Below are 13,534 nucleotides of genomic sequence, written 5' to 3'. Positions count from 1 at the left end.
TGCACCAGCATCCACTCAAAATATTGGACCTGCCTGTCGTCTATCACACGGTAGATAGTAAAATCAAAAATTCCTATCGTTTATTCTCTAACTACACATACACCCCCCTTGATAGGTGGCTTCCAGGAACCAATGAAATTTAACGTTTACAAGCTGAACCATACCCACTGACTAAGAATGTGTGATGGCGACTCACCTAATATCAAAAATACACCAACCTGCCAGCTCTGTCAATGACAAGGACATATGACTAGCACTTCAACTTAAAAAAACTACTCACCATCTACTGGAAAGTGTATTAGTAACTTCTCAGGCACATAATGCAAGGACGTTTCTAGAAAGAAGAGCAGTTTCCGCCGCAATTCTCCCAGCTCACCAGGTTCTGTTCCTGCTCTTACTGGAGCCTGACCTGCAACAGAGGGAGGAAGAACATCAAGTAAGAATCTAATTATTCAATCCGACATAGGAGTTACCAACCTGTTTCTGGAAAATAACCTGCATTGGGTTATTCCAGTTGAAATCCATATACCCTCTACGGAAGGCATGACCTAAATCTTCCACACAGGGGTGCAACTTTCAAATTGGTTTTCCTGAATGGTTGACTTCACTTCAAATTTACACCCCCAGTGTGGGAGATTTCAAACAGAATGTCCCATTTCTTGACAGTCAGACTGCTCATAAATCCCACCCCACCTTTCCCAATTTTCATTACCATTTCCTTGGTCGTTATACCCAGCCCTTGAATTAACCCACGGCACCCATGGCATTTTGCCGTGGGTGCCCATCCCCACTGCCGTAATGCCCTCAAAATATGTCCTTTACCCAAGGCAGTCACTTGCCGTGCCCTCTAATGAAGTTGCCGTCGGTGCCCCAGCCCTGCCTCTTCATTATAAAATTATCTATCTATGTTTGTGTGTGTTTTCTTCACTTTGCCTTGGTGCCCTTCTCAAATTTTCAACAGTTGCCATGATGCCCTCTTGAAATATTACAAACTGCAGTGCTGCCTTGCCTTTTCAGTGAAAATCCAAGGCAATTATCAACTTGCCCTAAACAAGTTGCCGTGCCCCTTCAGATCCTTAATTCGAGGGCTGGTTATACCAGAACACTCTCCAATGCAAACCTTTCCAGACAATTTCAATTTGCCGTAGAAGTAGTGATGTAACAGGATAAATTACCATAATGATAGGTGAAAACAATTTTTGAATGTATTGCCCTGCACTAGACGTACGCTGTATCGCAGCATTGATTATCAAAGAATAGGCATAAAGACTTGGTTTGTAATTCTATGGAAATTTCACATTATGAAGAGTCCGTGTATGTTTCACTCATACCTGTACGATGAGTATCTTTGAAAAGAATGGTATTGTATTCAATCTATGATTGCAAACATACACAGACATGACAGGTGATGAGTGCAGCCCAAGGCAGTTAAGCGAATGCCCTGGTGCCGTGTGTCATTGCCGCTCATGCACTGATCAACCACACGATAAAAAAATTCGGGAAGCACCGTAAGAAAACTTGGCAAGTGGTGGCAAGAAAGTTTCGCACCACGTACGTCGAAGTTCACTTTTCAAAGGGCGAACTGTTGTTACGAAAATCAAAACGACTGGTAAACAGATCAACTAAATGACCTCAAAAGGTCAAATCTTCTCATTTCGTCTGTGAAAAATAAAATGACAAAATTGCAACAGTGACTGTCACCCTTACGAGTGAAAAAACAGCTTATTTAGCCAGTGTCAACATGGGGTCATCGGTTTGAATATTTTCCTAACATATTGGACTAACTCCACAGCTATATGGTTTTTCACAATATAACAGTAATGGAAAGAAAACTGAAATTGTTCGTCATTTTTCGGCACAAAAATTTTGGCAAAAATGACGTCACAGACATAAACAACAATCTCCTAATTAGCATAATGGTCGCCATTCCTCCAGCTAGCTCGTCCTGTGATTGGTCCTTTAGTTATCTAGTTTTTATTCTATATCGCTGGTGCAGCCTACTTATAGTGCAGAGCAATTCATTCAAAAATTGTTTTAACTATGTTTGGCAAAACAAGATAATTTTTTTTTAATTAGTAATTTTTCTGGAATAGGGAGTAGACTAATGTTCACATGGGCATGAAAGCACATTTCTCATAAAACAAATTGTGTGGCCAAAACTGATGATGTCCACTTCTTTAAATACTTTGACCTTACCTTCAGGTAATGATGGAATGTACTCTTCTAACTGTTCTTGCACTTTTTCCCTATACAAATGGATGAGTTTATTATGGAAATCAGGGGTGACATCGTTACAGTTGTGTATGATGTGTTCTAGATAAGGTATAGCGAGATCTTTAGCTTTGGTTATGAGATAATCTAGAACACCAGGACGTGGCAAGGATTCAACTTCTGGAATGTCTTCGGTAAAAATCTGTAGAGATAAGAGAAAATCCAGACAGGTTGAGCATGTCATTTTACTAGATTAATTATGTTTAATAGAGTGAATCTAAATCATCTCTTAAAAAAAACAAGATTACCTCTGCAAACAGAGACACTTGTGCTCATCCATTTGTGGGGTTGATCCTTTCATCTCACTTGAAACTTCCTGGCAAGTGGATTTATATGGAAGAGGCTCATCGGTAAATTGTTTTGTACCTTCTATAAGGCTCTATAAGCACAAAATTTAAAAATATAACAAACATCCCATGTAGTATGCATGGAGTTCCCTAAAAATTGATTGTTGGTAGATTGTTTTGCTCTACTATGCTTTATGCTTACATCATTATCAATCGATCGATCAATCAATCAATCTATTTATCAATCAATCATTCAAAAACTCCATTGAAAATAGCCATTTGATGTAATCTAATGAATGTTTCAAGCAAGATAATGGATTACTTCAAGTTACATACATAAATACATAAAACTGCGTAATTATGTTATATCGAGCACTATCTTCAGCTGTTTTGATTAACTATATATTACATACATACATACATACACAGCGCACTGTGACCTAATACATATTTGCGTACCTTCAGTCCATCTTCAGGATGAGCTTTTAGCACCCACTGTGAGTATTCCTTAATCAGATCAAAATGATCCTTTCCTAATCTCTGTAGATAAGCCACTGTTGTCTCGTGTCCTTTCAAGGTGCTGTTTGGTTTCTGGGATTGACGCATTAGTAGATCAAGAGCTGATGGGGAAAGCAACATTACAACAACAACATATAATGAGCTAATTAGTGCAAAACATGGATTTGGAATCATTTGGTCAATTTCTAAAACCACACTTTCAACTTAAGTGTACTTTCTAAACGGATATCCCTGATAAAAATGTTTCCTTAGTATCATACTTCTTATACCGCAACCAGGGCACATATATCAACAAGTAGTACATTTACTTGACATGAATACTTTAATTCTGTTGGTACCATGCTGCATAATACCAAGTTGACAACTGATAAATACAGCAAGACAATTATGAGCCATGTCGTGACACACAGTTGCATGCTGCTTCATGTTACACAAGAGTGATTATGTACGCTAGCTGAGACGGGTCCATGCCGGCGAAAGTATAACTTTTATTAATTTGAGATTGTATTGACTCAGCATTGATACATGTCTACTTAATGATGAATTTGTTATCCTGTTTGTTCTCAAGAAAAAAAAAATATTGCTGGCTTCAGGTCATATCACATTCGGCCTACAGTTTGAGGTTGTATCACATTCGGATGTACCTCAAACAGATAATGAACACACATGAAAAGAGTATCTGCGATTTGATATTGTGTTCTTACCTTTCTTGTGCAATCCCATCTTCTCATAGAGTATAATTAGTTCACTATATTTGGTGTATTTCTTACCTTTCTTGTGCAATCCCATCTTCTCATAGAGTATAATTAGTTCACTATATTTGGTGTATTTCTTACCTTTCTTGTGCAATCCCATCTTCTCATAGAGTATAATTAGTTCACTATATTTGGTGTATTTCTTACCTTTCTTGTGCAATCCCATCGTCTCATAGAGTATAATTAGTTCACTATATTTGGTGTATTTCTTACCTTTCTTGTGCAATCCCATCTTCTCATAGAGTATAATTAGTTCACTATATTTGGTGTATTTCTTACCTTTCTTGTGCAATCCCATCTTCTCATAGAGTATAATTAGTTCACTATATTTGGTGTATTTCTTACCTTTCTTGTGCAATCCCATCTTCTCATAGAGTATAATTAGTTCACTATATTTGGTGTATTTCTTACCTTTCTTGTGCAATCCCATCTTCTCATAGAGTATAATTAGTTCACTATATTTGGTGTATTTCTTACCTTTCTTGTGCAATCCCATCTTCTCATAGAGTATAATTAGTTCACTATATTTGGTGCATTTCTTACCTTTCTTGTGCAATCCCATCTTCTCATACAGTATAATTAGTTCACTATATTTGGTGCATTTCTTACCTTTCTTGTGCAATCCCATCTTCTCATAGAGTATAATTAGTTCACTATATTTGGTGTATTTCTTACCTTTCTTGTGCAATCCCATCTTCTCATAGAGTATAATTAGTTCACTATATTTGGTGTATTTCTTACCTTTCTTGTGCAATCCCATCTTCTCATAGAGTATAATTAGTTCACTATATTTGGTGTATTTCTTACCTTTCTTGTGCAATCCCATCGTCTCATAGAGTATAATTAGCTCACTATATTTGGTGTATTTCTTACCTTTCTTGTGCAATCCCATCTTCTCATACAGTATAATTAGTTCACTATATTTGGTGTATTTCTTCAAGATCCTCTCACTCTCTTCCAGATGACAATGGTTATCCTTTAGTCTCAAGAGTGGAGCCACTAAGGCATCATTTGTCTGAAATGTCCAAAAGTGTATTCAAATATTAAGCACAATTCCTTCTACAAGGAGACTGGTGTACATGCTCACCACCAATATTTGCAAACTGAGCAGGGCTTAATTCTGTTGCTGGCTGTCAGCAGATCGTGTGACTAGGTAATCATTCTGTCTTTTATTATGAAATTCAATTATTTCACCAAAGGAAAACAACAATGTTTAAGGCCATATCATATCGTCGCTTATTGTTAAAGCAATTGCCGGTATCTGACCAATAAGTCGCTAGCATGCCCTAGCGTCAAATCACATCCAGTTGACTTGAAGGCACGATGACTGGAAAAGTGATTGTGAAAACGCTACCAGTGTTTGAATACTAACGATTTTTGAATGCAACTGCTACAATGGTATGGGCACTATAGAAAAATTATCAAATTCGTGTACATCGTGGAACATACTCTTTGCGTGGCTGTGCGTAGTAAGCAGTTGTACGCAGATAGTCTCGCTAATATGGACGCGTAGAGTAGCGTTGTACGCACGTGTAGTTAGCATGATTAGTCGCGGAGTAACAAGCGTAATTGAATGTTCCACGATGTACACAAATTTAATATTTTTTCTATAGTATCAGTTTCACACAAATAGGTGCCACAAGGGCAAGTTTTGGCTCAAATAAATCTGACATAACAGGGAATCAAATGTCGGTCGCAGCAGGGCCTGGTCTTGCCGACCCTGTGGACAACCCCAAACAGAGGCCAAACTCACGTCCAAACAATCACAAATAATGTATTCCTTTTGTAAATCATTTTGGGTGGGCGCTTAATTTTATATAGAGGCCTTGCATGTGACGTATCATCCCGTAAATATGGCGGACTACTCAAATGCATTCAACAAAAGCATGATTGCAATCTACCGTGACAGTTCGTCTCACACACATAACCCTGCACTACGATCAAATAGGTTGATGACAACATTTGATTGAATGGACTGCACTCCGCCATAACTACGGTGAAGAACACCGGCTCAAATCCTTTGTTTGGAGCCAATCGATAATTTCATGCAGGGCCTCTATTGTTTACATAATTGCATATGTAAAAAATGGCCCAGAATATGGATTTTATGTGTAGATGGTTTTGTGTTTGATACATGTGAAGTTGCATGGATGGGTCGTTGGATGGGCGCTTATAAGGCATGGGCGGTTAATGGATGAATATGGTACATCCAAAGTTACTAACCTGCAAGTAACATTTCAGTAGTGTAGTATCAATAATAAGGCTCATCTGTTTCCGTGAGGTCACCGTGGCACACCCTTCCATAATAGTAGATGCCTGGTTCAAATCCTGACTGGACATCTTCATCAAGTCCTGTCTCTTCTGGGTCAGGTACTCTATTAAAGCTGTCAGACCTTTCTCCAGTTCTGCACCAGATAATTCTGTCACTGCACTGGGGTATTCTAGCATATTGCGATATTCCTTGGGAAGCAGGTCTGGGAATAAGCCTATCACTTGAGATGGATCTGTATAATGACAAATCATATTATCAATGTAATTGTATTAATCTCATTGTGGTTAAGCTTATGTCTGGACTAAGATTTTTACATTTTTTATTATATCAGGAATACAAATTTCATGGTGAACATGTTTCAACAGATATTCATATGCTCACAAGTAAAAAAACAGTTCTTACTGTCCCTTATATACTGTATTATTATGTACAGGTCTTTTGTACAACAATAATTCCTGAAAAATATAGGTAAGTTTAATAATCGCACCAATATGACAAACTATAAACTAAGGATCAACGTCTTTTGGTTCACTTCCGGTTTGCAATGTCATTTTCGGCAAATACTGATCGTGTGTGGACAATGGTTAGCTTACTTTTTTAGCATTTTTTAGCATTTTTAAAAAATCTAGTTGAACAAAAATGATGAGGGCATTTATTAGAGGGGGGCAAATAACAGAGTAAATACAATTTTTTATTAGTCATAATATTGTAGTAAGCTTATCAAAAAATAAATTCAACGAAAAGTTGAAAAATCAAGTTCATTCTAAAATATCAACAAATTTGGGTAAAAAAGGTTACAATTTTGTAAAACCAGAGGCAAAATGACGTCAAATTCTTGACTTTATGTAAGCCCAAAGTGAATCCTGAACCATGACTGACTCCTTTCCAAAAGTGTGTGTAGGGGGGGGGGGGCGAGCAGCTTAACGTAGCTGTTCTATAGTTGCTTAGCACCACTGAGGTGCTGAGGTGCACTGAAGTTCAAGACTTGCCGGTCCTGGACGATGTTGTGCGCATTTAGCAATTTCGGTTTCCATTCCATACTCCCTCATACAAGCTTTTTGGTTCTCCAATTTCCTCCTACATCTAAAACATGCTTTCTTCCCAGAGTATATTGATCTGCCTTGTCTCCGGTGTTGAATATGATAAATAAAGGTAGTAAAAAATGTTGCAAATGGTCTGAGTATCCCATAAGTGCCAATAAATCTAAGAACCCAACCCAACCCTGTAGTTGTCTGTGTTATTTTCAACCTTGAGTATACATACCGGTTCCTAGTTTGGCAAACATCTTCATAGATTCTTCAAATCTATGTTGTTGGAAGAGCTCAAAGGCATAGAGATTCTGAATCTGTTGTATTCTCCTCTGTTTGTCTGCTTCTACCTCATCCGTCATATTCTATAAAGAAAACAACAAATACCATTTTATATTATTGTTTCCACCTATTGACAAAATTTTATTTTCTGGAACAACAAAAATGGCTGCCATCGTGCATGATCAAGCTAACGTTGTAGTGGTGGATGTTTGCGCAAAATTGCAGTTTTATACGCATGTGGATGTGAAAATTTGTAGGCTTTTGGAACATCTACTCTAATAGATAAAATATGCAGAATAAATTTGGGTGTTAGTAGCACATTTAAACTCTGATTGTTTGGGTCTATGTGTTTAACGTCTACCTAGACGCTCATTTTCTGTGCATGAATACAGACCTGCTAACTAACTGCAGGTGCACAATTCGTACATTAGGCTTTGGCTTAGGTGTGTGATTCACACAAAAAGTTGTGTTGATACAACCTTTGTGGTAAGATTAAGATCAAAACTTAATTTAACCAATACAAAGCCTATTTTAGTTGGCAGTATTTATCGCCCACCAGACTGTACTGTTGATTTTCTTGATAATCTTGATGATATATTTAAGAAATGTAACGATTTATATGATGATGTATATATTTTAGGAGACTTTAATTTAGATCAGGTTAAAATTAGTAATTTAAGAAAAGTGACAAGGTTGGCAAACAATTCTAATATGAAACAAATTATAACAGATTATACAAGAATAACCGAAACTAGTAAAACAAAAATTGACTTAATATTTGTATCAAAACCAGAACTTATAATCTCATCTGGTGTTCATAGTTTAGGTCTTAGTGATCATTCATTAATATATGCTGTAAGAAAATGTAATAAGTTGAAACTTCCACCAAAAATTGTAAGATCCAGGTGTTTCAAAACTTCAATGAAGTAGATTATATTGATACAATCAAAAATATTGATTGGGGTAGAATATGTAATATAAATGATGTCAATGAAGCACTTAATGAATGGCAGTCTTCATTCAATGCTGCCTGTGACAAGCATGCACCATTTAAGGAAAAGAAAGTTAAAGGTTGTTTACCTGAATGGGTGAACAGTGAATTTTTGAGACTAAGTAAAGATAGGGACTACTATTTTTCAAAAGCACATAAGACAAATATTGCTGAAGATTGGAGTAAAGCAAAGTCTCTTAGAAATAAAGTAAACAATATGAAATATTCACTGCAAAAGAGTTATTGTAACGAGGCTATAAATAACAACATAAATAATAGTAAAAATCTTTGGAAAGCAATTAAGAAAATTATACCAAACAAAACATCAAGTATACCTACAGCAGTTGTTAAAAAGAATGGTAATTACTCAGGTAATAAAAAGGATATGGCAAATGAGTTCAATGAGTTTTTCACTTCTATAGGTAATGAACTTGGGAGTAAATTTAATAATAACAATGATAATTATGTATGCACTTGTAATACTGTATGTTCTCATCAAAATGATAGTGTAAACAAATTTAGTTTTAGAGCAATATCTAATGAATTTGTTCTTAAACAAATAAGTAAAATGCAAAATTGCAAATCATCAGGATTAGATCCATTCAATGTAAGGTTATTAAAGTTGGCTGCGCCTTTCATCTCAAAATGCCTTGTTCATATTTGCAACCTGTCTTTGAATGGGTCTACTTTTCCTGATGCATGGAAGAAGGCTAAAGTAACTCCAATATTTAAATCGGGTGATAAAACTAATGTTAGTAACTATAGACCTATCTCTGTATTACCACTTGTATCAAAGATCATTGAAAGAGCTGTTCATGATCAATTATATGAATATATGAGTAATGTAGGACTATTATCAAATGCTCAATCAGGATTTCGTCCAAATCATTCCACAAGAACAACCCTTCTAGATGTTCAAGATTACATTTTAAAGAATATGGATACAGGTTATGCTACAGGCGTTTTATTTATAGACTTAAAGAAAGCATTTGATACTGTAAATCATGATATTCTGATTAGGAAACTTAAACAATATGGGGTATGTGGGGATGAATTATTATGGTTTAAATCATACTTAAACAACAGAGAACAAACTGTTAATGTTAACTCAACTTTTTCTGACTTTAGGCCAATTGATATTGGTATTCCTCAGGGCTCAATTTTAGGTCCTTTACTGTTTATAATTTTTGTTAACTGTTTACCTAATGCTGTGTCTGAATGTAAAACTGTAATGTATGCAGATGATACCTCTTTAATGTGTAAAGCTAAAAATGAATCTGATCTTAAAATTCAAATGGAGTCATGTCTAAGTAGGGTAGCTGAATGGTTCAAAGTAAACAAACTCACTTTAAATGTTGAAAAGACTAAGTTTATGATCTTTGGTACAAACAAAATGCTTGAAAAGTTCAACAATGTACATTTAATATATAACAACAATGATATTGAAAGAGCAGATGAGTTTAAATATCTAGGTGTGAAATTTGATAGCAAGCTCATGTCGATAATGTTAGTAAAACTATTTCCAAAAGAACTGGCATAATAAAACGTATAAAATATTTCCTTCCATACAAAACCACTGTAATGTTATCCAATGCTCTTGTTATTCCCCACTTTGATTATGGAAGCATGGTCTGGTCAAATTTTAGTGTAGAGTACCATAATAGGCTTCAGGTACTTCATAATAATCTAGCTAGAATAATTCTCTCAGCAGATATAAGGACACCAACTAATGATTTAATGAATACATTGCAGTGGGTTAAACTTGATCAAAGATGGCATAATAGTCTATTAATGACTGTTTTCAAATGTTTAAAGAATGAATATCCATTGTACTTATCTTCTCAATTTGATTTTGTTCATGATAACCATAATCATATAACTAGAAATCATACTTCTAATACATTGATTGTACCAAAATTTAAATCAAATTCAGGTCAACGTACTTTTCATGTCAGGGCAGCCTATGCATGGAATTCTTTGCCACCGACAGTAAGAGCTCAGATGGAAAATATGACTTTAGGCCAATTTCAATCAAAAATTAAAGAAATTTAGGCCTGTCTTTTTCTATATTTTATTCATTTACTTGCTTGATTTTGTATATAAATATAATTATTGTATTTCTGTATTTTGAATCATGGTATTTATAATTATCTTGTAGTTGATGGTACCATTATACTTATTTGTAATATATTGTAAATACATTGTAAATACTCTATGATACTTTGTAAATATTGTGTATCGTAATATATTTTGTTGCTATATAACATGTATCAATGAGGGCCTGCTTGAAAAGCAGTGCTTGTCACTGAAGCAGTATAACCCTCAATAAAGAAAGAATAAATAATAAATAATAATAATAATAATAGCTATGCTTCATCTAGCAAAAGAAGATATTCAAGTAATTAAAAAAAATGCTTGTTCTCTGTTGACAAGGGCCAGTCTTCAGTGAACAGCTCTTTCCAGAGCGACCAGTAGGCAAGGGGCGGCCTGCATGTCTCATTCTTAGGTACTTTGTCCTGAAGAAGTCAGAGCTACTCCTGATGAAAGCTTGACCAATCTAAACTTGTTTGACAGCGAACCTGCTAAAAACCCATTGATTGTTGTGAAATCCAGTAGTAAAAGCCTATCCCACAATTTCCAAAAAATCAATTGTGTATTATTCTAGAATCAGCAGAGGCATCACAATGATAACTTACTGCTAAATGAAGTGCTAATTCAAACTGCTTGTCCTGTAGTAGTTCCTTGATCTGAGCTGTGATTGGGATTGGTACTAGTCTCCAGATAAAATTCTGTGATGCGACGTATACATGGCCACTGAAAAGACACAAAATACAAGCAGATAATAATGTGGTAGAATGAAATGAACCCACAGGTTATCTTGGCTGTATGTACATGGAGCTCTATGGGGGATTTAATATTGTAATTATGACATCATCTCAAAATTGTTCTTTTGTCCTATAATCACATGAAATTCATCTGATTCCATTAAGGTGGAAGTTAAGACATGTGTAAACATTACAAATATTCAAAACAAAATTAGGGTTTATAAAAAAAAATTATTTCAAAAGATCATACATTATAGCCTTAACTGATAGATTAATCAATAGATTTATATATTCGTATATTTTGTTCACATAATTTTACTTTCCTTACCTGCCCATAGTGATAAACTTGGGTTTGTTGACCTCTATCGTCTGTACTAGTAGTCTTGGGTCAACGGTTCTTATTTCAACATACTTTGGTAATACTGCTATAATGTAGGGTTGGTCATGTTCTGAAGAGAGTACAATAAAAACAAATGTTGGTTTAAATACATGGCAATTTGGTTTTGTGGTAAAATGACAGTCACATGTTTCACAGAATGTTGTCTACTTTATTTGAATGATTTCTTGTTGCAGTCCAAGCATCTAAGGTAAAATCCTCCAAATAAGTCTTGGAATGCTTTGTGTGTAAAAAACGGAAAACTGTCACCCCATCTCCCCCGTGCAATGTTGAGAAATGCCAATGTCTTCAACAGATTCCCATTGTACTCCAACAATGATTGATGGGGAGAGGGGAAGGGTAGCTCATTGTTGTAGATGTCATGTTTGTTCCCAAACACAATATACGTCATTTCCATGATCATTTATGCACAGAATTTTGGCAGAGTGCGACAAGCGTTCCAATTACTTTTTTTTTTCAAAGATTGTAGATACAACTTATTCCCAATTACTGGCTCACAAATTATGTAGTCTTACTTCAATCTGAATAACATTTAAACATGCCAAAAATCAATAAACAACAAAGGAATTCATTGGTTCACCTCAAGTTCAGTAGTGACGTCAATGCCTTTTTGATGTTACGCTGCAAGCGTGCTGACAAACCACCTGTACATGTGTATGTACGCTCTTTGAGATCAACTTTACGCGCACGATTTGATACTGTGTCTTGTGGAATGCACACCTACGTCACTATCAAACTGGGGGTGAACCATTGTATGAAGATGTATTTTCGAAGGCCAAATAAGCAATCATAATACCGAAAACGTTCGCCTTATGGCGCACATGGGTATTTTTGCATTACGGTAAACTTTATGTACAAATATAGAGCTCCCTCCACTGAAAATCCTAACAAGAACTGAGGGTCTGTGCCCTTATTTGCTAGTGGAATTTTTACAGCAGGTTATATTTAGTTCGTTCTTAAAATTCTAGTGTCAAGGGAGTCTATTTGCACCATTGGGAGAATCTTTGCGGTAGGTGATATTTCATTTTAAAGCGGACAATCTGAGGTATTATAATTTACTTTATCTTGGTTTTGACTTTATCTTGGTTTTGTGTGAGCAGATCTCAAAAAGTAACCACAATACACAAACACCAAACTACCTGATTACAAAAAATACTAAATTTTGAAATTTATATTTCACTACATTATGCACCTCACCATTTTCACAGAAGCACTTTAAAGTGTTTCTGTAAGGTGCCCTCAATTGACATATTTAATAAGTTGCAATGTAAAACTCAACCAAGGACATCCCTAGTGAAGATTTGGGTCAAAGGTCAGTTTCAGTAATCAATTGAACCACATTTGTTACAAAATGTCATACATCCTATATCATAATACACTCTCCATGGATGTTTTGTGTTCAAGGGATCCACTTTTTCATATTTTTCCAACAGCTGCTATGCACCATGCATAACCACTATTATGTAGTATGCATAATCCCCAACAATACAATTGATCATATAAATATTAGCAATTAATAATGTGAGAATTATGAACAAATAATACTACAGGGTTTGCCATGGTTTTAACCGCTTTTTTTTCCACTTGGCATTTGCCGGCACAAATGGCAAAAACTAAGTGACAAATGTTTCACCTTTTTTCATAATCTCAAAACAAATTATTAAGTAAAAAAAAGTAATTTCCTGAGTATAACAAGGCCAGATTTTGTAATTATAAGAAATTAAAAGCATGGATTTTCAATGCTCACTAGTACACTTACTGAAACGCAGCATATTAAATTCAAAATGCTTTCATTTTAAGGACTTGATGAGACAAAATATGCGTTGAATGATTCATTTATAGTTGTGTATTACTGATTGGAAGCTTTCTGTGTTACTTTTTAATATTTGACTGACTACATGTATACC

General features: G+C 35.4%; 1 protein-coding gene across 1 annotated transcript in view; it reads right to left on the bottom strand.

Moving 5' to 3' along the window:
• The window catches only part of LOC140147072 (vam6/Vps39-like protein), an 87,708-nt gene that overhangs the window by 49,079 nt on the left and 25,095 nt on the right, over positions 1 to 13,534 (bottom strand). Inside the window, exons 8-15 of the mRNA XM_072168847.1 lie at positions 11,559 to 11,679; positions 11,102 to 11,219; positions 7,368 to 7,497; positions 6,056 to 6,336; positions 4,706 to 4,847; positions 3,018 to 3,178; positions 2,197 to 2,413; positions 281 to 409 (exon numbers count right to left, since the gene is read on the bottom strand). Of these exons, the coding sequence (XP_072024948.1) occupies positions 281 to 409; positions 2,197 to 2,413; positions 3,018 to 3,178; positions 4,706 to 4,847; positions 6,056 to 6,336; positions 7,368 to 7,497; positions 11,102 to 11,219; positions 11,559 to 11,679 (1,299 nt within the window). The remainder of the gene's footprint in view (positions 1 to 280; positions 410 to 2,196; positions 2,414 to 3,017; positions 3,179 to 4,705; positions 4,848 to 6,055; positions 6,337 to 7,367; positions 7,498 to 11,101; positions 11,220 to 11,558; positions 11,680 to 13,534) is intronic.

This window comes from Amphiura filiformis, chromosome 1 (genome assembly GCF_039555335.1).
Source record: "Amphiura filiformis chromosome 1, Afil_fr2py, whole genome shotgun sequence".
NCBI classification, from domain to species: Eukaryota; Metazoa; Echinodermata; class Ophiuroidea; order Amphilepidida; family Amphiuridae; genus Amphiura; species Amphiura filiformis.
This window is presented reverse-complemented; position numbering and strand designations above follow the sequence as displayed.